The 25,967-nt window shown below is 40.2% G+C and overlaps 1 protein-coding gene across 3 annotated transcripts in view; it reads right to left on the bottom strand.

The window, feature by feature from the left end:
• zmym2 (zinc finger, MYM-type 2) overlaps positions 1–25,717 on the bottom strand; it is a 40,539-nt gene extending 14,822 nt beyond the window's left edge. The window contains exons 1-7 of one of the 3 annotated variants that reach the window (XM_085435259.1): positions 25,638–25,717; positions 9,540–10,229; positions 8,933–9,101; positions 7,450–7,604; positions 6,973–7,121; positions 6,568–6,730; positions 5,314–5,526 (exon numbers count right to left, since the gene is read on the bottom strand). In XM_085435259.1, the coding sequence (XP_085291385.1) occupies positions 5,314–5,526; positions 6,568–6,730; positions 6,973–7,121; positions 7,450–7,604; positions 8,933–9,101; positions 9,540–10,214 (1,524 nt within the window). In that variant the 5' untranslated portion in view covers positions 10,215–10,229; positions 25,638–25,717. Of the gene's footprint in view, positions 1–5,313; positions 5,527–6,567; positions 6,731–6,972; positions 7,122–7,449; positions 7,605–8,932; positions 9,102–9,539; positions 10,230–18,004; positions 18,097–24,627; positions 24,964–25,637 lie in introns of those variants that run through there. The other 2 variants (XM_085435260.1, XM_085435258.1) reach the window with 2 other exon arrangements.
• Positions 25,718–25,967: the final 250 nt, after the last annotated feature.

The raw sequence follows: 25,967 nt of genomic DNA, 5'->3' as shown, positions 1-25,967 counted from the left end.
AAGGATAAAAGATCTGATGTCTCAACAGGACCTGGAAAAAACTAGTCCATGCATTCATCTTTAGTGATTACTGTAACAGCATCTTTACAGGTCTACCTAAAAAATTAGTCAGACAACTACAGCTCATTCAGAACTCTGCTGCTCGAGTCCTCACTAAGACCAAAAAAAGTGGACCACATCAGTCCAGCTCTGAGGTCTTTACACTGGCTGCCTGTCCGTCAGAGGATAGACTTTAAAGTTCTGATGCTGGTCTATAAAGCTCTGAATGGTTTAGGACCAAAATACATCAGTGACCTCCTGACCCAGTATGAACCTTCCAGATCCCTCAGGTCATCTGGATCCGGTCTTTTATCAGTTCCCAGAGTCAGAACCAGACACGGAGAAGCTGCATTCAGCTTTTATGCTCCTTATATCTGGAACAAACTCCCAGAAAGCCTCAGATCAGCTGAAACACTCAGTTTATTTAAATCCAGGTTGAAGACTCACCTATTCTCAGCTGCATTTGAATAAAGCACCAAACCACTGTTCATCTACAATCACGATGAACACCGGTGTACCACAAGGCTGTGTGATGAGCCCTTTCCTCTACTCCCTCTTCACCCACGACTAGGGCTGAACGATTATGGAAAATAATCTAATTGCGATTTTTTGCCCCAATATTGCGATTGCGATGCGATATGCGATTATTTTTTAAGGTCTTTGTCTTCTGTATTATTAAACAAAGACAAGCAATACATCATATAGTAGGGCCAATACTATATTACATTAATTTTAAACTGTTCTTTCCTGGAAGACAGACCTCTGTTATGATGACATGAGGTGATGCATGAATTGATGACTGACATTTTTATTTAACTTCTTCAATCACAACAGTATATTTGAACATACACAATAGTTTATTTTTAGCTTACAAACATCTGAGCATAAAGTGCTGACAAGGAACCCTGGTGTAAACATTAAAATGAAAGTCAGTACAATGTGCAGATTGCAGAAATATACATAAAAAACAAAATCAGTGGCTTTACCACACTCAGTTTTTCGACATCTGTGAACTACTAGACAGTCATTCAATTAAAAAATAATATTAAATAAATAAAACTAATAAATAAAAAATACACACATCTTACTGATCTCTGCAGTCAGTAACATTACACATAAAGTGCAAACATAATAGCAATTGTATAAACACACACACAAACACGCCTTTAAAGTTTAAAGGCGTGAAATTGGACGGTCTAGTTCTGATTAGCGTCACCGCTGTCTCGGTGGAGTTTAATAAACTCGGCCGTCTGCTTCTTGCTATCTAAAATATAACCAGACACTGGTGTAAATTCTCGACTGTCTCATACTTCTGTTTAATAAGTTTTCTGTTTGACGTTTAGTCAGCTGTGTGAAAACCAAGGAGGAACCCACCCGGGGGATTAATAAAGTTTTATTTTATCTAATCTAATAACTTTAATCTCAGCCAAACCGATTTACTCACGAACAAACAAAACACTGAAAAAAGCCCAACAATAACATTTTTAGGTTGTCTAAGTGACTTATATATTACGTTTAACCCGAGCAGCGAAACTCCGCGGTGATCTGAAAATGATGTGCCGGGAGTTGTGCCGTTCTCGGCCGCATCAGTAACCCTCGAGCTCCCGGCTAGCTGTCGAGCTGGTGGGTAGCAGACGCCTCTGAAAACGTCGAAGCACTTTTGCAAATATGGGATATCTTGATAAACCGAGCAGATATTTGATGTTTACACAACTACTTTCTCGCCTGAAAATATGTTAAAAGTTTATTTTGTGACCCAGAAAGATTAGTATGAGTAATTTTAAAACTTAGTAGCGGCCGCCATTGCTGGAAACTGGAGTTTGGCTGGGCCGCGCTATGAATTCTGGGATATGGTAGTAATTTGGACAGCCTTCGGCGCGTCGCTGTGACGTAATCGGTCTACAAATGCGGCCTCAGGAGGATGCAGCCCATGAATTTGGACATGTCCAGAGTATAATCGCAGCCTTTGCGGTTAGAAAATTGCACTTGATCATGTCGCGATATTATCGCAAATGCGATATATCGTTCAGCCCTACCCACGACTGCAGACCTGCTGATGGTTCCAACACCATCATTAAGTTTGCAGATGACACCACGGTGATTGGCCTCATCAGTGACAACGATGAGGCCGCCTACAGGGAGGAGGTGGATCGTCTGGCTGAGTGGTGCGACACAAGCAACCTGCTGCTTAACACCGAGAAGACCAAGGAGCTCATCGTGGACTACAGGAGGAATGCTGACCCACATCCACTCATCCACATTAAGGGGACGGCTGTGGAGCGTGTGAGCAGCTTCAAGTTCCTGGGAGTCCACATCTCCGAGGATCTCATCTGGACGACCAACTGCTCCAAGCTGGTCAAGAAGGCTCACCAGCGCCTCTTCTTCTTGAGGACTCTGAGGAAGAACCACCTGTCCTCAGACATCCTGGTGAACTTCTATCGCTGCACCATCGAGAGCATCCTGACCAACTGTATAACAGTCTGGTACGGGAACTGCTCTGCCTCGGACCGGAAGGCGTTGCAGAGGGTCGTGAAAACTGCCCAGCGCATCGCCGGAGCACCACTTCCTGCCATAAAAGACATCTACAGGAAGCGGTGTCTGAAAAGGGCTGGGAAAATCATCAAAGACCCCAGTCACCCATCACATGGACTCTTCACCCTCCTGCCCTCTGGGAGGCGCTACAGGAGCCTCCGGACTAAGACCACCAGGTACCGGAACAGCTTCTTCCCCACAGCTGTCAGACTCCTGAACTCTGCCTCCTGACATCTGACCCACGTTAAACTCATGGACTGAACATACACACACCCACAATGGACAACTGTACCCTCAAACACACAATAACATGGACTGAACCACCACTCACAACCACTAGCACTTTATATAGCCTCTGTAGAAATTATCCACACATCTCACTTATCTTACCTGCACTACTGTATAGTTCTGTATAAATAATCATTCTGTACAATACGATAATTTTAATTCTACAACTGTTTATAACTTGCATAGTTCATATTTCTGTATAACTGTATATCTCAGATTCTGTAAAGTTATTTATTTCATATTCTGTATAGTTTTTCATATTTATATCCTGTTCATAGCCTGTACATAGCTTGTACTGACTACAGCCTGTACATACCTATAGTTATAGAATATTCACAACATACTTCATACCGTGTACATTATAACATACCATAATAGACCCATTTCTGTAATATACTCACATATCTATATTATTGCTAATATATATTGTAATATATCTATATCACTAAAGCACTTCTGGATGGATGCAAACTGCATTTCGTTGCCCTGTGACATGTGCAATGACAATAAAGTTGAATTCTATTCTATTCAAATCCACACTTAAGCTTAAATTTCAAAACTTGCATTTAACTACTGATTTTATATACTGTTTTGTTTGTTTGTTTATTAGTTAGTTAGTTTGTTTGTTTGCTTTAATCAATTTTAAATCATGCTTTTTATTTGTTTTTGTTTCTAATGTCTCTGTAAAGCACTTTGAATCACCTTGTTGTTGAATTGTGCTATACAAATAAACTTGCCTTGCCTAAGTTTGTGGTAAAAGGCTTGCACCCATTTGCCACAGCAGATGATTTTCAGTAAGTGAATGTGTTTAATTGTAGGCAGGGACATTACTGGATATTCTTGTGTCATTGCTATAGAATATTTTATATTACACTTTGTTATTGCTACAGAAGAATATTGATTTTATTATTTTACATTTACAATTTTTTTCCCTGGGGACCCTGTGACACCCCATTGAAGAGCCGTAGGCTGGATCTCTTAAGATCTCACTGTTGGGTTTGTAAGGCCATGTTACTCCTAAATTTCTATCTTGTTCAAAGAGAAGATAAAACAAAGTTCTAAGCTAATCGACCTTAGTGTTCTCCTTTTTTTAAAAAGAATCGATAAAGAATCGAATCGTTAAACAGAATCGAAAATTGAATCGGAATCGTGAAAATCTTATCAATACCCATCCCTACCTGCATGTGTAAACAAAGCTTTAGTGGATTATATTCCACAGTTTCAAAGAACTGAAAATATGGACTTCAATTCTTACTCTAAAACAGACTTCTTAGTTGCATAAGAAAATTCACAATCTGTCTGATAAAGAAACAGTACAGCCCAGAATTGGACACACAGGCCTGTTATCTGCATGCTTTCTAACACTGACAGTGTCCAAGTGGTTTCCTGCAATTACTAGAGGAACGTCCAATAGGTTGCCGTTGCCAAGCAACAAATTAAATTTCAACCTGCAATTTTTCACAAACATTTCTCTCCAACATAATTCAGCTGTACAATGTTCAGGAAAAATGTATTAATAATTTTGAAAGCTTGAGGAGAAAAAAAACAGGTGGGCCGAGCACTGGCATGCTCTGCTTGGATACTAACATACAACACAACTGCAAGAAGGACAGACCTACATCTCTGACCTGCCATTTGGTTAACGGGTGACAGGCAAACAATGACAGCTGAATTTTCTAACTCTACAAAACAACACAAAGACAGAAACTCAAAAAATATCCTCCTAAGTATGTAAAATAAATATAGTAGAACTTTTGAAATGTACTCTAGAAATAATTGTGACATGACTTCATAAAATTCAGAAATCTCTAAAAGGGCTGGTGGTGTAAGACAAACTAAAAGCACCAGCGTTGCTTCTGTCTGCACTCCTCCTTCAAGCCATATGTGAAACATTTGATCATTCAAGCAGCCATTTTGCTTTCTGTACAAAATTTGTAGGACTGACTCACTCCAGCTTTCATTCATTTTGTGCCTCACTTGAATATGTATTGCTGACAGCACAGCAGTGTTACTTAAATACCAACTTCTTCTTTAAAAAAGGTGGATGAGTAATGCAGGATTTATACTTTTACATGGAATCTGCGACAGATGTACGTCATGACTGAAAACGCTTCTGAAACCCAACACCGTGACTTTACGTGCACCATCCTAGAAATGTAGCACACATACAGCACACTGAATCAGCCTGCAATGACTCAAAGTATTCTCTGCCATTTTTACATTTACAGTTATACTTCTCTTGGTGCCATTTTTTAAAATCTCCAAGAAGAGAATGGATCAACTCAAAAAGAGAACAGCTTCCTGTTTATCTGTGTGCATGTGTGTGTTGTACAAGTAAGAGTTTCACCACAGATAAATTAAAATTCCTCAAAGTTCTGGCCATCAAAGCAGCACCATGATGTCCTAAAATCCACTGAATAAAATAAAAGGATCACAGCTTTCCCACTGGCTCACCTGCTTGTACTCCCTGATGCAGTTCTGGCAGCAGAAGCGTTTCTGCTGACCGTCGACCAGAAGCGAGTGATTGGCTGATGCCCGGCTGGGAAGGTAGTCACCACATTGCTCACAGCAGTTCATGATCAGACCATTGGCCCTGCGGTAAACGTTGAAACATGCGTCGCTGCAGATCTTATGGGTCACAGTCTTAAAGCTAACCTCATGCCGGATCTGCAGACAGCAAAACATCAGAAGGATCAAGAAGAGATGTTCACATTTTAAATGACATTTCTCCTGGTTGGTGTGGGTCATACTTTGTTTCAACTAATTCTAATGGAGTTCTAGCTTTGCTGAAAACATCCAACAGTAAAAAAATAAATAAAATAAAATAAAAATAAAATAAATAAAATTTAAAAAAAATACACAACTAAGATCTCCAACTTGTGTTGTTGAAATAATCAACAAAAAGATATGATAAATCCTGAATGCAGACTATAAAATCTAGTGGACTACTGTTAAACTAAGAACAGACAATGATGGTAGAGCGTTCAAAAACAATCCAGAAAGACATTTTTAAAAATATTTTTAACCGAAAAGTTTGTTTTTTGGATGTGATCGTTACGAGACTAAGAGAGGGGTGCAGAAAAGAAAGCAAGATGTGAAAGGCTAAGCTCACAAACAGCGAAGCCAGGCAAGAGAAAAATACTTAATGAAAGTGTGGTTAGGAGAAACATAATAAATCAGATAACGAGGGAGAGCGAAATTGTCATACCACCATTTCTGACTATGTTTATTAAGAGTCGAGGAAGAGGGGGGGCTGATAAAGTGCAACAGGATTCAAGCATGAAATATTTATTTATTCAAAACAAACACCCAAGCCAAGGATGTAAATAATGAAGGGATGTTGAAGCCCAGCACAACAAGAGCCGAGCCCTGAGGCTCCGTGTGTGTGTTAGCACCACATTACGGTCAAAGGCGTTTGGTTTTCTGATGCTTTTTTTCCCCTTTTGCATGCTGCAGGAGCTTGCTTGTGGAGTTGAGAGTCCATCATCTATTTAGGTAAATGATGATGAAATTTACAGACCATGGATACTACAAAACACACACACAGACCTGAACCTTTCCACTGTGCAGGTGTACCTAACACTGCTGAGTCAGTGTAAAATTCATGTGTTTAACCCCAGTGTTACTTTGGTTTTACTCATTGCCACTGAATTATTTATTCCATTGTTGTCATCAGAACCCAGTGCTAAGAAAGTTAGACAGACTGACCTCCGTGTGCTTGCCGCAGACGGTGCATTTGGTTTTGAGGTTTGATTTGGGAGGATTTTGCTTGTTCTCATATGCGCCTAAGCAGCCAGTGCTGCAGAACTCCTGGAAAGACTCGCTGGAGTCGACCTGGGCCACAATGGTACCCTTCATGTTTGTGATGTCCCTGGAAAACAAACACAGAGGCTTTGTGAGGAAAACATCTCCAGAGAATGTGGATTAGATAGCATAATAAAAGCTGTGCTCATTCATGTTTATGACAACTGGAAATAAGATTTTTTTTTTTTTTTAAACCTTCGCTTTCAATAAACTCTGTTGTTGCAACTTTACTCTTTTTTAATGAACTCCAAATGCACTGTATAATCGTAAATCCTAAATATAAAATATCTCCTTCAACGTCAGACTTACTTTTTGCACATGGTGCAGCTCTTCTTGGGGGCAGGTTTGTGTGAGAAGGCAGACAGACAGGTGGTGGAGCAGAAAAGGTGTGTGGAGCCTTTACGCTGGTAGGCTGTTTGGCCTTTTTTCAGAGGCTTTTTACAGTTTGCACAGGTCACCTGGAACGAGCAAACATAGTAATGATTGAGCTGCAGGAAGTAATGAATACAGGGAAAGGGTCTTAAAAATTTCTAAAGAAAGTTTCAGTGCACTGTTTGCATAAATTATGTACAGCATGTAGTAGGAAGTGGGTAGCAGATTAGATTAACATACTTAAATATGTTTATACTTAAATCATACTTTTACTAAAAATATAAAAAGGGTAGACACAAAAAGTAAACACTCTGCTTCAACCCTGGATTTAAATTCTGAAATGTAAAATTTTCCAGATCGTTTGCACTATAACTAACGCAATTACACAGGACTTGAATGACCACAGTGGATCACCTTGACTGTCCTGGGCTGTGGCTGGGAGCCTGAGGAGGAAGTAGTTGAGGAAGACTGGCCTGGAGGTTTGGGCAGCGAAGTGGCTGGTGATGGAGAGTCCACCCCTGTCTGTTTTTGGTTGCGGGGGACTGAAGCTGACTGAGAAATCCAAGAATCTGCAGGGAAAGATGGAAAGAAAGTTACCTGGAATGTTTTTTAAAATTGTATATAAATATATATAATGCTATGTCTGCACTAAACATTGATCTGCTATACAGACATGAAACAATGACAACAATAATTTTAAGTAAATAAAGAAATAAACCTCCAGAAGTCATATTTAGAGGACTAGCTCCTGACAACAGCACCATCTAGAGTCTACATGGAGGTTGACAGGAACTGCCAAAAGGCTGGCATATAAACTCAAGTCCAGAAAGTGTATGATGAGCAAACACCAAACTTCCTGTAGATCTGCAATATCGCACATTTTGTTTAAGCACCAAATTTTTCAAAAAGTAAAAGAGTGGAGGGGGAGCTGTTAGTCAAGGATTTTAAAACTAATTTAATCAATTCTTACAATCACAGCCTAAACAAAGATTCCATCAAAAGCATGCTTTTGATTGGTCAAATCAATGCTTTGCTGAATGACACACTGTGCTGTTACAGAAGTCGAGCTGTGTTAAACTTTCAGTCAGACGGATCTGAGTTTGAGGAAATCATATTAGACAATACATAAAGAAATGCAGGCTGACCAACAATCTAACTGTCTTTCTGGTAATTCCAACTGAGAAAGGTTTGATGCTAATTTACATAAGGTTTACATATGAAAACACAGTGAGTGTGTTCACATGGACACTGTTATCCAGGTTATCAAGCTGTTGTATGGGTATGACTACTGTCTGCCGCATGTGCTGGTGTCTGCAAAACTTAAACACAAAATCCACACCATGACATTCATGGAACCATTTAATTAGAAAGATTCGTTGTGGCTGTTGACCTGACATTATCCTGTGACCCGTCTAAACAGATAAGGACATTTTTCTCCCACCTATGTATTATTTAATTCCATCATTAGTTAAGAGATCGACGATCTCTTAAGTTAGGAGTTAAAATGACTACAGAAACAGAAAACAGCATCACCAATCTGAATAAAATCCACCTGAACACAAAAGTTGTCTAAAGTTTCTGGCCAAAGATATTAATCTGCACCTGACTGACTCTAGGATTGTGATTATATTAATTGTCAACGAGACATCCAGCACCCATTTTCTTTTTTTATTTGAATTAGTATGAGCAACCCTCCATTCAAAATGAGTTGGTCATTAAGAACAGAGCTAAAGAGCGATTTCAAGGCAAAGTATTGAAACACAACAACTTCTCCAAACCACCCACACCCACACACACACACACACACACACACACCATGTCGTAACCAAATCCAAACATCACATTCCTTTTATGCCAATTTCAGCATTTTAACATGAGAAAAATGTTATGTTCCTACCTGCTCTATTGTGTGTGCCCATGTCCCCATTCTGTACCAGTTGGCCCATGGGACCTGAGCCCCGCCCAGGGTTAAAGGAGGCAGTTGGTCGACCAGATGGGGTGTCAGGATTCAGGCTGAACGTATTGTGGATCTGTAGGCCATTTTCTTCCACCTGGCCCTCACCTGCCTAAAAACACAAGTTAGTTATGTTAGTGTCAAAATATTAGAAACAAGGTGATGAGGAGGGAAAACTTAACACACGCGGGTGTCATATTCACTGCGATACACAAAACCAAAACTGAATCCAACTACATCAACTAGAGTAACTGCTGATGCATCTGATAAGTAGATACTGGCATAGCAGCTCGCTCAGGTGTCATTACAAAGAAATCATTATTTTCTTTGCCAAGAATAAAACCGCTGTGCCAAAAAGGAAAAAAAACAAACACCTGCCTTCACCAACATTTACTAGTAGACATCATAAAAAGTCGGCACTAAAAATTAGGTGGAAGCAAAAAAATAAATAAAACTGAATTATACTAAATATTTAAAAAACAAAACATGAAAACATAATGAAAACTTCGACAGCAACAAAAAAAAAAAAAAAAGTTGTGGGTGTTCTTACTGCTGCGACAGCTGCTGCTCCTCCTTGCAGTGATGTCACAGAGGTTATCATCAGGTTCATGTCTGGCTGAGCATCCTCTGGATGTGGAGGGGAATTTACTGTGGAGCCTCCTTTCTGGCTAGCAGACCCTAATGTAGTGACACTGGCTATCCTGATCTCAGAATCTGGCTCAGTGCTACTGAGTGCACCTGGGGAGTGGGATGCAGATGTGCCTTCAGGAGGCACCGGAGTGGACGAGGATGTGTCTCTCTGTTCAGAGTCCTCCTCGTCGTCAATGACAATAGGCTCGGTTGTTGTGGTTGGAGGCTTCGGCGGTGCTGCTGCTGTAGATGCGTTGGAAGATGCAGGAGAGCCGGGGGTCTTTGCTGCTGTGGACGTGTCTACAGTTGCCACAGCAGCTGCCAGCTCTGGGCAGTCTGTGCTGGGCGTGTCTTGGGAGAGGGTTGTGGCAGAAGGCTGGGGAGCTTCCTCCCCTACAAGAACCACATCATCATCATTGTCCTCTGTGCCACCCTCCTTTGTGGCTCCATCTTCCGTTACCATGGAAACTGCCTCACTAGACTCTTCGGAAGGAGGCGTGGGGTTTTGCTGGGGAGAGGGAGTGGCATCCATGGGCTCCACCCGCTCCCCTACATCTTCTGCCACGACAGGGTTTGGTTCCGACTCCCCGTCCATCACAAAGGCAACCACCTGACAATGCACACAAAAAGCCAGTTAGGAAACAGCTATGCAAAGTTGGCGTTACTAATTAGTTTAATGACGTCTGACAGCATTACAGGTAGTTCAGGTGTCCCTAGACGCAAGCTTCCCCCACACAGCCAACTGATGCCCTACAGCTGTAATAGTCATTGTTACAATCACCACCCTGCCTGTCTTTACTGGCTTGCTTTTGGCAGTTATATTTAATGGCTACTTCACCATTCACATCATCTAATAAAAAGAAAAAAGTCCGACCAGATTTTCCCTTCTGTGGGGCATTTTAGGTGAGCTCACTCTTTGAAATGCCCGCCTAAATGTCAACCACTTCCAGATGTGAGGCCTTCATTTCACAAATACAGCCATAACTTTGATGCTCTGCTTACATCCACAGCAAAATTGGATGCCTTGCTGATGCTGGGGCAGTGATGTGAATGTTTCCGCTGTGTTACTTCATTTAGGTCAAGAATGTCTGTGAGCACATTTGCCATCAAGATGGAAAAACTGCTACTCCAAGAAAACATAAAATAGAATAAAATAACTGCAAGAACACAAAAATTAATGACAAAAACATTTCAATCAATAATGGACCTGGTTAAGACTTTCCGTTAACTGGGTTTTCCTCAACAATGACTCACATTGCTCCTGAAAGAACAGGTCAAGGAGTTCATTTCAGAGCTCTTCAGCTGTACTAAACACAGAGGTTCAAATTTATCGATCAGTCTAACAATATGATAACTCCCATGACTTTTCTCTCCACTCAGATTCATTAAAAATCTGTTCATAGTTTAACAAAGCATGTAAACAGAGCAGTCTTTCTTGGTCTTAATCTACTACATTTTTTCCTAATGATTCTAATACTGTCAGAAGAGTATTTAAATGATAGGGATGTAGGCCGGTGAAGGGCTTTGTTCTCTACAGATAAACCTCTCTGGTTGCATTTACCACAAGAAAGCGGGAATCTAATGTTCAACACATGCAACGGCAGAGGTGACGTCTCCATGGGTGAGCATATGTGCCTGCCCAGCAACGGGGGCCCCTCCTCCTCACCATCACGCCTCTTCCTTTCATCCTCTTCTTCTCTCTTCCCGTTCCCTTAAGCTCCTTACCCAACTACAGGCAACTCTACTCCTCGTTTTCACCTGCTGCCTTTCACGGTGTTCTCCTCCAGGCTCTTCCAGCAGCCACCAGGCCCAGGCTCATCCAGCAGCCACCAGGCCCAGGCTCTTCCAGCAGCCACCAGGCCCAGGATCCTGCAGCAGCCACCAGGCCCAGGATCCTGCAGCAGCCACCAGGCCCAGGCTCTTCCAGCAGCCACCAGGCCCAGGATCCTCCAGCAGCCACCAGGCCCAGGCTCTTCCAGCAGCCACCAGGCCCAGGATCCTCCAGCAGCCACCAGGCCCAGGCTCTTCCAGCAGCCACCAGGCCCAGGATCCTCCAGCAGCCACCAGGCCCAGGCTCTTCCAGCAGCCACCAGGCCCAGGCTCTTCCAGCAGCCACCAGGCCCAGGCTCCTCCAGCAGCCACCAGGCCCAGGCTCTTCCAGCAGTCACTAGGCCCAGGATCCTCCTGCTCCACCAGGCCCAGGATCCTCCAGCAGCCACTGGGCCCAGGCTCCTCTAGCAAGGCACCAACAAGTAAATCAACAGTGACTTCAACGGGCCATCACAAGGAAATACTAATCTCACCATTTTCAAAATGCCACCTAAAAAAGCTAACCCAGGAGTTGAAGAGGAGTTGGAGGAGATTAGGAAATCGCTTAATTTCATGTCTGATGAACTGAGCAAAGTGGCTAAACAACAAGGTATGCTACATGACCTAATGGATGAAATAAAACAACTAAAAAACCTCATAAAGGACAAGGACAAGAAAATAGACGACTTGGAACGGCGAATCGAGGACCTTGAACAATACACAAGAATGGATGATTTAGTCATAAGTGGTCTGGAGACGCAACACCGAACCTACGCCAGAGTAACAGCTGGCGGAGGTAAAGACGGTGAAGATGCCCCGGTAGAGGAGCTGCAAACGCTTGAACAGCAAGTGATAAAATTCCTTCAAACGAAGAATGTAAGTATTCAGAGCCATCATATTGCAGCATGCCACACGCTTCCCAGAAAAGACAGTAAAACAAAGCCAGCAATCATTCTTCGGTTTGTGAGTCGCAAAACAAAGATTGAGTTACTGAAACAGGGTAAGAAGCTAAAAGGGACTGGTGTGTATTTAAATGAACATTTAACGAAAAAGACTGCTGAAATTGCAAGACAGGCACGCAGCCTGAGAAAACAAAATAAGATACAAGCGACATGGACGAGGAACTGCAAAGTAATGATAAGACTAAATGGCAATCCCGAAGAAGCGAAAGTTGTGATGATAAGAGAACTCAAAGACTTAGAGCAATATAAATAATCAGGAATCTGCTATGGAATCTATTGGAAAAGTGACGATTGGATAATGAACAATGGGTATGGAAAGTGTTTCTGGCCTTACGGCTCAAAAACAATGGAAACAACAACAACAAAAACACATAAATGACAAGTTTGGACACAGATTATAGGTTTCCATTCGGAGATATTGAAGAGGAAGACTTTGATTATGAAAAGGACTGTCAAGGTGGTTATTTTGCCACACACGCTGAGAAAACGAACTTCAAAATGTTTAACTATGCAGAGCACAACATGAATGACCCTGAAAGTAACATTGACCCAGATACCCACTTCTACAATAACACCAATAATACTTGTGAGTACTATACAGATGACCAATTCAATGTGAATATTAAAATGGCAAATGCATTGTCGGTCATACATTTCAATAGTAGAAGCCTGTATAAAAATTTTTCTAAAATTACAGAATGCTTAAGTAAGTTAAAAAAGTTTAACATAATTGCAATATCAGAAACATGGCTCGATAATGAGAAAGTTAGTGAAATGGGACTGGAAGGATACGAATTATTTACAATGAACAGGGTGAATAAAAAAGGAGGCGGTGTTGCTTTATATGTAGATAAAGTTTTGAAATGTAGTCTGATTGAATGCATGTCAAGCACCATAGATAACATATTGGAATGTGTCACTATTGAAATTCATGTTGAAAAAGCTAACAATATAATTATAAGTTGCATCTATAGGACACCAGGTTCATGCCTTGAGATATTCAATGAAAAACTTGCTGCTATGTTTAGCAACCTAAATGATAAAAAAGTGCAAATAATTTGTGGTGATTTTAATATAGATTTGCTAAACCCAAATGGACATCAGAAAACAACAGATTTCATAGATACAATGTATAGTAACTCCCTTTTCCCTGTAATTATAAAACCAAGTAGAATAACAATTGATACAGCTACATTGATAGATAATATATTCACAAATAAAATTGACCATGAAATAGTAGGTGGACTTCTTATAACTGATATAAGCGATCATCTTCCTGTTTTTGCAATTTTTCAAAATTATTTTGGGATTAAAACTAAACAAAAGAATCAAACATTTGATATGATACGACATAGAACAACAAGAGCCATTGCTGCCCTCCAGGTGGACTTAAAGGAACACAATTGGAATGAGGTTTTTGCAAATGAAGATTCAAATAGTGCGTATGATGCATTCTTATCAACTGTAATTTCACTATATGAAAAACATTGTCCTTTAATGAAAATCACTAGAAAGCATCACAGATCAAATAAGCCATGGATCACAAAGGGGATAGAAGATGCATGTAAAAAGAAAAATAATCTATATAAGAGATTCATAAAACAGAGGACAAAAGATGCTGAAATAAAGTACAAGTTATATAAAAATAGATTAGTAAATATTATAAGAACAAGTAAGAAAGAATATTACCACAAATTATTGGAGCAAAGTAGAAGTAACACACAAGAAACATGGAGGATATTAAACAGTATAATCAAAAAGGGCTCAAAAAATAAGAATTATCCAGATTATTTTAAAAAAGATAAAGATATTGTGCTTGATAAAACTAAAGACATTGCAAATGAATTTAATGATTTCTTTGTAAATGTTGGCTTTAATTTAGCAAAAGAAATTCCAGAGTCAAGAAATAATAACGACCTAAATAAACATATTACTCAGAATGTGTCCTCCATGTTTATTGGTGCTGTAACTCATAGAGAAATAATTAACATTGTGAAGACATTTAAAAATAAAAAGTCCACTGACTGTTTTGGTATTGACATGATATTAGTTAAAAGTATTATAGAATATATAGTGCAACCTTTCGCATACATTTGTAATCTGTCCTTTCAAACTGGTGTGTTTCCCTCACAAATGAAAATAGCAAAAGTTATTCCAATCCATAAAAACGGAGAGAGATGTCAGTTTACCAATTATAGGCCAATATCACTACTCCCACAGTTCTCAAAAATTTTAGAAAAGTTATTTGTTAATAGACTTGATAAATATATTGAGAAGCATAATCTCCTAAGTGATAACCAATATGGCTTTAGAGTGAAAAGGTCCACTTCAATGGCAGTGATGGAACTTGTTGAAGGGATATCTAATGCTATAGATAATAAGGAATATACTGTTGGTGTTTTTATAGACTTAAAAAAGGCGTTTGATACAATTGATCATTCTATATTAATGAATAAACTAGAGAGATATGGCATAAGAGGGATAGCATACAAGTGGATGAAAAGTTACCTGGATGAAAGATATCAATATGTCGAATTCAATAATGTAAAATCTAAGCAGTTGAAGGTAACTTGTGGTGTTCCTCAGGGCTCTGTGCTGGGCCCTAAATTATTTATATTATATATAAATGATATATGTAGTGTTTCCAAACTGTTAAAATGTGTATTGTTTGCTGATGATACCACTCTGTACTGCTCAGGTAAAAACTTAGAACAGCTTCTGACTACAGCGGAAAAGGAGTTAAATATATTAAAAAACTGGTTTGATGTAAATAAGTTATCATTAAATATAAAGAAAACAAAATTGATTATTTTTGGCACTAGACCAATGAAAAATGTATCTAAAATAAGGGTTAATGGAATTGAAATTGAAAGAGTGTACGAAAATAAATTTCTTGGAGTGATAATTGATGATAAGCTGAGTTGGAAGTCTCATATAAACCACGTGAAAACAAAAATGTCAAAAACCATTGCTATTCTCTATAAAACAAAGCATGTCCTGAACAAAAAAACATTATACACACTTTATTGTACTCTGTTGCTTCCATATATGACTTACTGTCTGGAGATATGGGGTAATGCATATAAAACGAACACTCTTCCTATTTTCAAGTTACAAAAAAGAGCTATAAGAATTATAAACCAATCAAACTATATAGAACCAACTAACATTTTGTTTATTAATCTGAATACCCTGAAATTTTATGATTTAGTTGAATATAAAATGGCACAGATAATGTATAAAGCACAAAATAACTTGCTTTGCCCCAGTACTCAGAAGCTGTTCAAAGTCAGAGAGAGTCAATATGACTTAAGGGGAACAGATTTCTTTAAAAAAAACAAGATAAGGACAAATATAAAGCAGAGATGTGTTTCTGTTAGAGGAGTTAACCTGTGGAATAGTTATGACAGTGATTTAAAAAGGTGTAGTTCATTTTCCTTGTTTAAAAATATGTTTAAAAATAGAGTATTAGAAAAATATATAAATCAAGAATGAAAAGAGCAAAAAGGAGAAAGAAAAAAAAAAAAACAACCTCTTGATTCTTTTGCTTTGATGTAGTTACTTATCTAAGGTGGAAAGTTTTTTTTTTCTTTGTTTTTTTTTTGTTTGTTTGTTTGTTTGTTTGGTTTTTGCTTTGTTTTATTATTTTCTTCAAGCCCTGTGTACAGGAGCTGCATACAAAAAGATATTTTGTGAAAAGGGTTGGCGTAATAAGCAAATGCTTCAGCCAATACCTTTTGATTAGCCTTGTCTCATGCTTTCTTTCTTTATGGTAGATTTTTGTTCTGTTTTCACTGTTTGTTTGTTTGTTTTTTCACTGTTTTCACTGAGATTTGAATTTGAATGCTAATCAATAAATCAAATCAAAATCAACGTCTCTTCCGCCCTCCCTGCTTCTTACGCCTGTGTATCACTCAACACAGCTACTCTCTTGTTGTCCTTGGCAACCAGCGAAGCTACACCTTGGTTGCCGTGGTGATGGTAAAGCCCACCACCACCACAGGGACTTGTTTTGTGCACTACATCTGGGTGCTCTTGAGTTGACCAACACAACGTTTAAATGGTTGTGCGGTTCATGTGTGTGTCTCGTAAACTAAACGGCAGTGATGTACGTGCACGTAGTGTAAAAACATACAAACAAGTTAATTTGTTAACCATCTTACCCGATCCAAAAGAGAAGAAATAGGACAGAAAATGGAGTGATCTGAATGAGTGCCACATTCTGAATCAAATAATATTCAAGGCACTTTTGGGGAAGTCAGCAGTCTGTTGATCCCTCTCTGTCAAAATCTCCTTTTCATGTAACACAGCAGTGAGGGTGGCTGTAAGCCACATATCACATCACTGCTGACAGCTGCAGCACACACACACACACACGACACTAACAGATGCTCGCTCATAGACACACTTCTATGGTGACAATGATCTTTGTAGCTCTGCTAATTACGCCAACAGTTGCCCAGAAGAGGAAGCGCCTGAAAGCGCCTGAAAGCACCTGAACACACGATCTGAGTTGTAAAAGAGCTACAGAGGAAGCCAGACATCACTGTGGTGGCCATTTTGGTCTCAGCATTGTGGGGCGCATCAAATAAAACTCGCAGCAGTACACAAGCATCTTTAAGGATGCAGGTAAATGACTGGGTTATTACAGTACATATGAAGAGAACTTTAGCTGTTGCCTCGTTAGCTTAATGAACAAACTGGTTTAGCAAGACTTCAGCATGAGCAGATTCGGCCCATATATATTTACCCTGGTTTTCCAGATTTTAAGCCCAGTATCAGAAATAGCAAAGGTGCTTAGCTGTGTGTCAAGGTCACCCTGACCTCCAAACATGCACCTAAAAACCAGTGACATCTCACAGCTTTGTATAGAAAACGTGCTCATAATTACCGCTTTAACTGTTTGAATGGATCCAGATCAATATAGGCCTTTTAACACCAACACCAATACAGATTTTAAAATCTGATTTATCAGTCAAGAGTTTTCTTTCAGACACATGAAACATAAACATTTGTTATGAGAGTTAAACTTGCTTCATTGTATACCTCTCTGATGGACAAACTATGCAACATGAACACTCATGACATGGTTAAAGAGTGGTTTTATCCACAGTTATAAATACCAGTACAGATGTATTGATAAATCACCAATATCCAATTTTTAAATATTGGCACTGAAAACTCTTTCACTGCAATGTGTGGCTTTTTTCCTTGTTATTTGATGTCAGCTTAAGGTGACAAAAGGTCATAAATATACCGCAAATGTTGAATTAGTTTTTAACAACGATTCACGGGTGCTCTCAACTTGGATAGCAACAGGTGTAGATTCAACAAAAGGCATGGTTCATTCTTACAAACAGTAAGACACTTAAGCGAAGACCTGAGACCTAAGAGGCCACCGCAGAAAACATGTGTGTATGTTCGGAAGTGGACAGAACATTAGGAAGAAAAAATATAATTAGATAAATAAAACAACAAAACTCAAACTCTGTGGCCTTGTTAAGAAAAAACACCTTTTAAATAAGTGTTTGGCACAGCGGTGGAGTCATTAACACTTTAACATGTTATGTTTTCAGGTTGTGTCACTTTTCACACAGTTTTTCAGTCAACATACCAGCTCCTTGGCTTTAATGTTCCCACAGGACAGCTGTGAAGTAAAGCACTCCATTTGGACATATCTTCCAAAGTTTGTGGCTGCAGTTATGTCCTGCCCAAGAGACAGACAAAAGCAAAACTAAACAACTTCCAAACTGCAGACTTCTGGTTGGCAAAAGTGCTTCTGGTGCTTTATTTGTTCATATATCTATTGCAGTGATGAGCTTATCCCAGCCATTAAAAGGCTGTTGTTGGCTGCAACTAAAGATTATTTTGGTAGGTAACTACTCTGCCAATTTTTCCTCCATTAGTCAATAACTACTTCAATAACTCCTCTCTGCTTCCTGTGGGCAAACCTCCTATTCTAGGCTCCAGTGCCACATCTGCTCAAGTCTGCCCACCTGTGAATATCACCATGTAGTCTCATCCCATAGGAAATTAAAATAATGACCCAGGAAACATGAATTTGAAAATAATCAAATGTCTGTTTAATAATACTCAAACCATCAGAATAAAAATTAAATAAATAAGAAATATTAAGTCACACAAGTGTTAGTAGTACTTAAAATAAAGAAAATTTCAAATAGGAAACTAAAAAAGGCTTCTGTCCATAAGTTGAAGTAAAGCTTCAAATGAAATCAAAAATATTTTATTTTCCATTCCAAAATAACAAGTTTCCAAAGTTTACAGATGATTCAGTTCATGAATTCATGATTGCAGTGAACATCCTCTGGAGTAAGGCTTTCTCTTATCCTTGAGATGATGTTCCCAGCTGCTGATAACCATGCTAAAGATGACTCTGTCATGACTTTAGCCATTTGAAAGGTGCATTTGCCTCTTTACAGGACAAACTCATCTATACACCTGTGCTTAATACTAGTAAAACAGAACAAAACAGAATGAGAAAAGACAGTTACTAATCACAAATTTGGTTTTATATTTTATATAGAAATATATAAAAACTAGGAGGCAGTGTAGCTACTCCTGATTAATGGTTTGATATTGCATTTGACTCATTAGTTAACAAAACTAAAAAGGTGTTTGCTTAGCAAGTATCATCCTGAGAGGTTTTCAACAGGCAAGCTAACATAAAAATTACTTTACAAACATAAATATTACTATTCAGACATTATCATAAACATGGTATCAATGCGCGCCCTGACTTAACTCTCTAAAACTGACCCATCCAGAGCTGACGTCACAGCTCTAGGGTGCCGGCGTTTTAAATGCTTTTGCGTTGCATTAATGCTGTCGTGGAAGGAATGCTCTGCTTTCCACAGTCTGCATTCAACTTTGTTTTCTTTGAAATGCTTTCACATTTTTTAATAAAATCAGTTTCCATTTTCTTCCATCCTCCCGTTTTGTGGGTCGCACTACGTTCTTCTTCTCCATTAGTTCTGACTCCAGTCTCGACAGACAATAGAGGCGTTACTGCCCCCATATGTTCCTGTAGTTGACTGCAGTTACAAAAACGCATTTACGTGGTATTAGTATACGACGGGTTGACAATAAAAGTCAGCAATTATGCCGACAAATCACTGCAGGCCTACTTGCTATCTGGTTAGCTGGCGTTGCACAAGAGGCTGTTCAGCAGTGTAAATTTGTAGAATTCCAATTATAGCGTTTGGGCATGCATGTCACGAATGGAACCGGGTCACCAGTTCTTACTGATGATGTGACTACTGATAGAAGTAACAGTGTACAATGCTATAAGCCTGCTCCGTTTCAACCAAATGCTAATCTCTGTAATAAGATTTGCATTTGGTTGAATTCATGTGCAGAAAAAGTAGGAAAAGGGAAGAGGACTACTGGGTGTTTGAAGCTTTCTGATATCCATTTGTAGTGAACGTAGGAACCCCTGGTACTGGGTATTAGCTGGCTACACCAGAAGCCCCCCTCCCCCAAAAATTGGCTGCTGCTTCAAGAGGCCCAATTAGCAGACGTGTCATTGAGTTAAACAATTGATCAAATGCTCCAAAACTGATTGGACAAAGAATCACGATAAAGAAGTACGATGACACAAAATATACAAGAAGGATCCAAAAGCTGCATAAGACAAAGATGTAAAATTTTCTCAAATGAGTTAGTCCTCTGACCTTTACCCATCTCAGCCGGCTGTTAACATACTGAAGATGAAAATTATTTGAGGAAGGCCAAAATAACAGAAGCTACTGAAGGTGGTTGTAGTTTAGGCCCAGAAAAGCTTCTTATCAATAAGAAGCCCACTAATAGATGCACAAATGCAAGGGTAGCATTGGCTGGAAGACACAATGTGATTTCTGATCAGGGACATATCACAAGGGTCACCAAACCAGTGACCAGACTCAAGAACACATCGATGAAATTAAGATCAACCTGTACTAGAATGATGGCAGATAAAAGTAGTGAGAAGCCACGGAACAGATGACAATCTGAAGTGAAAAATGGTGGAGGCAGTGTAATGTAAGAGCATGCACGGCTTTCAGTAGCAATGTGTGACCAGTCTTCCCTGAAGATGTGACAGAACACAGAAGCAGCCAGATGACGTTTACTGGGATACAGTGCTGCTCAGATTCAGCCAAATTCAGTAAAGTTGATGGATAGTGCTTCACAGTAACACTCTCCAATGACCCAAGACATACTAAGAAAGCTGGAGTTATGGATGTGGAATATTCTGTAATAACCAATTCATTCACCTGATGTCAACCCAAGCAAGCTGTACTTCAACTTGCTGTAGACAAAACTAAAGGTGGAAAGCTCTACGAACAAACAGGAACTGAAGACAGCTGCAGCAAAGGCCACGATAGAGGAGGAGGAAACTTCTTGTTTGGTGATGGCTCCAGAATTCAGGTGGTTTCTCTCTGCAAAGGATACTCAAAGTATCAAACATGAAACCCATCTGTGGGGTTATGTTTAAAGGGAACCCCGACTATTATGACAAGTTACTCTAAATATGTTACAAATTATTTTTGTTATTCATTAAATCTTTGGTGTTTAAAACTATTTTGGAGCCATGGGAGTAGCCATGTTTTTTCGCACACAATGCATTCTGGGACGATGACGTGTATTGGTTGTCGGTAGTATAGGTGCTTTCGTTCAGCTAACCTGTTTTGGTTTTTAAAGTGTAGCAACCGTATTAATTAACTTGCCTATTAGTGACCTGGTTACGACTTGGTAGACCAGCACTATCCGGTCTTTTGGTCTGGCGTTATTAGCCATATCTGAGCCCAAACTCCGCTGCAAAAGTCAAAGGATCACTGCAGCATTACTAAGAGTTGAAAAACTGTCTAAATTTGTTCATCTGTAATAAAATGATCAGTGTGGCTGCTCTGCCAGGTGTAACAATTACGTGGCATCCATGAAAATGGGATTTATGACATTTAACTGAGTTAGAAGCTAGCAGGGAGTTAGCTTGCTAGCTTCCATCTAAATATAATTTACCATGTTCTGACTGAGAGATTTTTTTATCAAATTAAAACGTACAGCTCTGCTATCACTTCCAACATAAATAATGACAGGAAAGTAAACAGCAGTGACGTTTGTAGAGTTACTGAAGTTGGGCTAGCTTGTATATAATGATGTGCTACGTGATCGCTAGCACGACAAGCTATGTTAGCATAACATAAACAGTAAAGCTGGAGGACGAACGCTAACGAATGGAAGACTTTTTTCCACTCGATAAAAGTTAATATGAGGGTTCCCAATGGTTAGGGGTAAATGGCAAGATCCTGTAAATGGACCAAACGTCAGTCAGGAGAACCACTGAGATAATCCATCCACAATATAAGGGCTGGGCTAGTTACATCGTAAGGGTTTAAAAACTGAGCTTTAAAATGATTAGCAGTAATAAAAACCGTGAGAAGCCGGCAGTGATCACTGACTGTTTTTAGGAGATTGTATCTTGTTCGATTTAATCTCAACAAGGCATTAAAACATGTTAAAAACACAGTCTTATTAAATGCAGACTACTTTGGGCCCGCAAGCAGGATTCACAATGTTATCACTTAAAGACCGGATACCGGTCATGGAGGCTGACAAGTGCTGCCCAAAGAACATCTGGATTAAGACATACGGCTTCAAAAGGTTTTGGTACTTTACAACAAACGCTCTCAGTCGCCGTTGCCATTGGCAAGCAGTAGCCACATAGACACCAGTAGTTTTCCCTCACTCTCTCGTCCTCGTCTGACGGATTGTTTTCATCTTCACCTAAACTAAGTGGTGGTTGACTATTTTCATGCTCTCTCTCGGTTTGCTCTGGTTCAAACTGGAAAGGCTGAACAGAAGCCATTTCCAGTGCGCTGCTAACTGTGAACTGGATGCGGTGCAACCGTATGACCTCACTACCCAGAGTGCATTGAGAAATAAATAACAATGGCAACCTACTGGTAAATCGGTTTTATATAAAATGTGCTTAAAAGGAAAACATTTGGTGTATTTTAATACCACATATGTTTTATTGAAAGCACAGTACATATTTTAGTGCAAACATGTCTTAATAGCCGGGGTTTCCTTTAATTTTCCACTTACATTTGAGCCAGAGAAAATGTGTTGGGCTTCTGTCACATTGTAAGGAAAGACTAGTCATCCATTGCTACTGGGAGCCATGCATGCTCATAGAATATCCTGCCTCTACCACATTTTACATTGACAACACATCTCTATGAAAGTTGAATTATTAAATTTGGTCAAATATTAAGGGCCTCAACAGTATATTGGTGCTGAAATTAAAAAAAATGTTTGACCTGATTTTCAAATAAAGTTAATTTAACTATCGTTTTCAATTCTCTTAGCACCATATCCAGCACGTGAGACACATGGTCGTGATGTGGAGTCAAGCAGTGCGCTCACGTCAAGTTTCCAACTAAGTCAGGAAATCGGCTGCAGGATAATTAACAAAGACTGACCCCATCCCATGTCTTCCCAAGATTTTTAAGCAGATTACTAGCAAAAAAACAAAAAACAAAAAATCATTTTCTTTTGCCAAATTTCTTCATAACTAAAAAGTGACAAAATGAATAATAAAAAAAGTTAAAACATTCCCGCTACAAATTCTCAGTCTGCTCTGATGCTTTCAAATACCCGTTTTTTTCCAGCCAGACTGCTATTTTGCGTTACAAATGACTAAAGCGATTTCATGCTTATTTAAACTGTACTTCTTCATTGCAGGTATTTTCCAAGCAGAGAGAAGACGAAGAAAAATTTCAATATGCAAAAATGGGCTGCATATCTGTCCTATACTTTTTATCAAAGTACAAAGACTCTCTGATAACTGTATGCTTGGTAGAGAAATATAGGAGTTCACATTGTTAAATGCCACGGCTGCAAACTCAGCAGTCATTATATCAGAGGTGTATATGTTTGCTGCTAATAAAGAGCTGCTCCACTGTAGAGCACTAGTGCCGAATAAGGAACACTTACTTGCTGTGACCATGTGACAGGAAGTACAAGGCAAAACAGAATGACATTCAAGATCAATACAATATGCTTGACTGTTCAAAAGAAGGATTGAATTCCAAGTCACTGACTTACTATAATTAGGTTCTTCCTTTAGAAGCGACAACCCAAGCTAATGTATATAAACACAACCTGCGCTAAGGCAATAACATGTCCGTAACCATGGTGTTAACTGGAGTCCAAATACTAGCCAGGAGACCCAAAGGAACCCACTCCCCCATTTGCAAGACCTCCCAAAAGCAAAGCAAAGCTGAGCTGCAGATAGATGCTTCATGCTTTTCTGGCCTGATATTCCACCAACAGAGAAATCTATGTGCAAAGCAACTCAATAGGGGGGGGGGATAGCCTGGTCTAGACTCAGTTCAGACTGCAATGCAGAGCTACGAGACAGCCTGCATTCACGTGGATGAGATGAAAACGAGGACCCAGCATTAATGAGCTCTGACATGCAACCTTGACTCCCAACGTCAACACCAGGTGAACGGAGAGGTGGGATGGCGCTGTGGCCGAGCCTGCCTCCATGCAACACACACACACCTCAACAAGACTAGCAGTTTAAAGCAACGCCTGCGCCACATCACCACCCCACAGAGGTGCTCGTCTACCTTTCCAACTGCATCAGTTTGCGCATGAAGCCACAGAAGTTGACATTTTTCCCCGTCTCTCCCCCCAAGCAGGTCACAAGGTGGAGATGTGATAGCTGTTTGCGCCAGTATTTGCGCAGACAACAGCCGATTAATAAAATATTCAAATTAAACGCCTGGGATTATTATATAAGACTTATGTCACTGAGAAGTGATGCGTAATGCGCAGCCATCAGAGCATCCCCAAGCCAGCTGATGGGCTAAAAAAAATACACAACACAAAATCAAATGGTCCATTCCGTTTACCTGAATGCAAAACTAAACCCTGCTATACACAGCTGTAGAGACCTCCTGTGAATTATTAGAAAACACCCAATGAAGGACAGGCTGTACGAAGCCTTCGGGGGCCGCCGGAGTCCCACTGGTCGTGCCCTTGATTATCAACACCGCTTGGAAGGACCACCACAGCACAAAATCCGGCCCGTGCCCCCGGCTACAGCGGCGACTATCACTCGACCCCGAAATAGCTTCCATTTCTCTTCCCCGGCATTTATATTTAACAAACTTGGCAATAAAAAGCAGATCCAAAACTTTGATCAGTGAGAATAAACGGAACCAGCACTACCTGAGCTGCGCAGCTCTTCCATAAATAACCTGGGAAAAAGGAGAGGCTAGACTGGCTTCCAAGTTGGGGTCCAGGAGAAACGTGGTTCAGGGTGTTCCGTTCCGCTCCCTCCCCTGCCCCTTCCTGCCGCAAACAGCCATTGGATTAGCGGCAGATCGAGGGGAGGAGAGCAGACACAGACTGCGCCATTGTTAAAATACCAACAAAAATCATTGCAACTTGCTCGCATATAACAGATTAAAATAGAAGCAAATGTTTATCAAGATGGGCTAATGCAGTGTGCCACTGACAAGCACAGTCCCCAACACCTAAAAAAAGGAAAAAGAAAACGTGTTTCCCCCCTTCCACAACCCCTGTTCTTGTCCAGATTATCTGCTCTATAGGCGCACACATGCCGGTGCCAGCGAAACAGACCCGGGTTTCGAATAAAAAGCCCGATTTCTGCGATACCTGTGACGATGGGGGTTTTAATTGGAAAGTTACCCTACGCGGAGTCCACCCTGGCGCAATCACTGGCAAAATATACTCGGCAACCGCAAGGGGCGCCCTACTCTCATATATCACATGAACTGGCTTCATTTGTGTCATGCGGTGGTAAACAAGACCCGGAGAAATTCTCTTATCGTGTTTTACGTGAGCATCCTGTGAGTTACCTAAACTGTAACTAGGTATGAACCCATTACTATAACAACCAGAGTAATTTTGTCCCCACCCCCCCACCACACACCTCCCTCCTCCCCCAGCGGAAAACAGCACTGCCTGCCGTCCGCCATTAGCCAACTGAACAATACTGAAGACTAGAGGCGGCAGTAGCTACAGCACGCAGAGACGGAGAGGACCAAATCTGTTAAAATTAACTGTTTATTCATCCCTTAATGAGTCTTCACGCCCCAGTGTGAGTACTGTGAAACTCTCCGGGCATCCGGCTAACCCCCCCGCACAAGTTCCCCAAACTTTGGCCAATTAGGCGTAAAAGTAGAATACGAAAAACGTCTGTGAAATTCGCTTACCGGAGTAGAGCTCAAAACGGTGTAGCGCCACTTTTGTGCCTTGACATTAATCCGCGGAAGCGCGTGCGCACAAGTTTATATCCAAGATCATCTACTGAGCAGAGCACTCACTACGCGTCAACAGCACGTTCACTCGCGTACAAAAACAGATATGAATTTCTGAGAACTCATTTATGGTTTGTGTTTACCTGCAACATATCTATTCACAGTTCTCAGTGAGACGGGATTCGGAGGAGTGATTTTATTAAGTCAGTAATTGTTACTCTGTGGACTCATGATAAATGTGAGGGAGGCCGAATGTTGTCTATTATAATGCTGTTGATTTTTGTT

Source organism: Copadichromis virginalis, linkage group LG16 (genome assembly GCF_057382275.1).
Source record: "Copadichromis virginalis isolate Kocher_CV1m ecotype Utaka linkage group LG16, C_Virginalis_male_GT1.1, whole genome shotgun sequence".
Classification (NCBI taxonomy): domain Eukaryota; kingdom Metazoa; phylum Chordata; class Actinopteri; order Cichliformes; family Cichlidae; genus Copadichromis; species Copadichromis virginalis.
The sequence above is the reverse complement of the archived record's forward strand: the minus strand, read 5'-3'. Positions and strand labels throughout refer to the sequence as shown.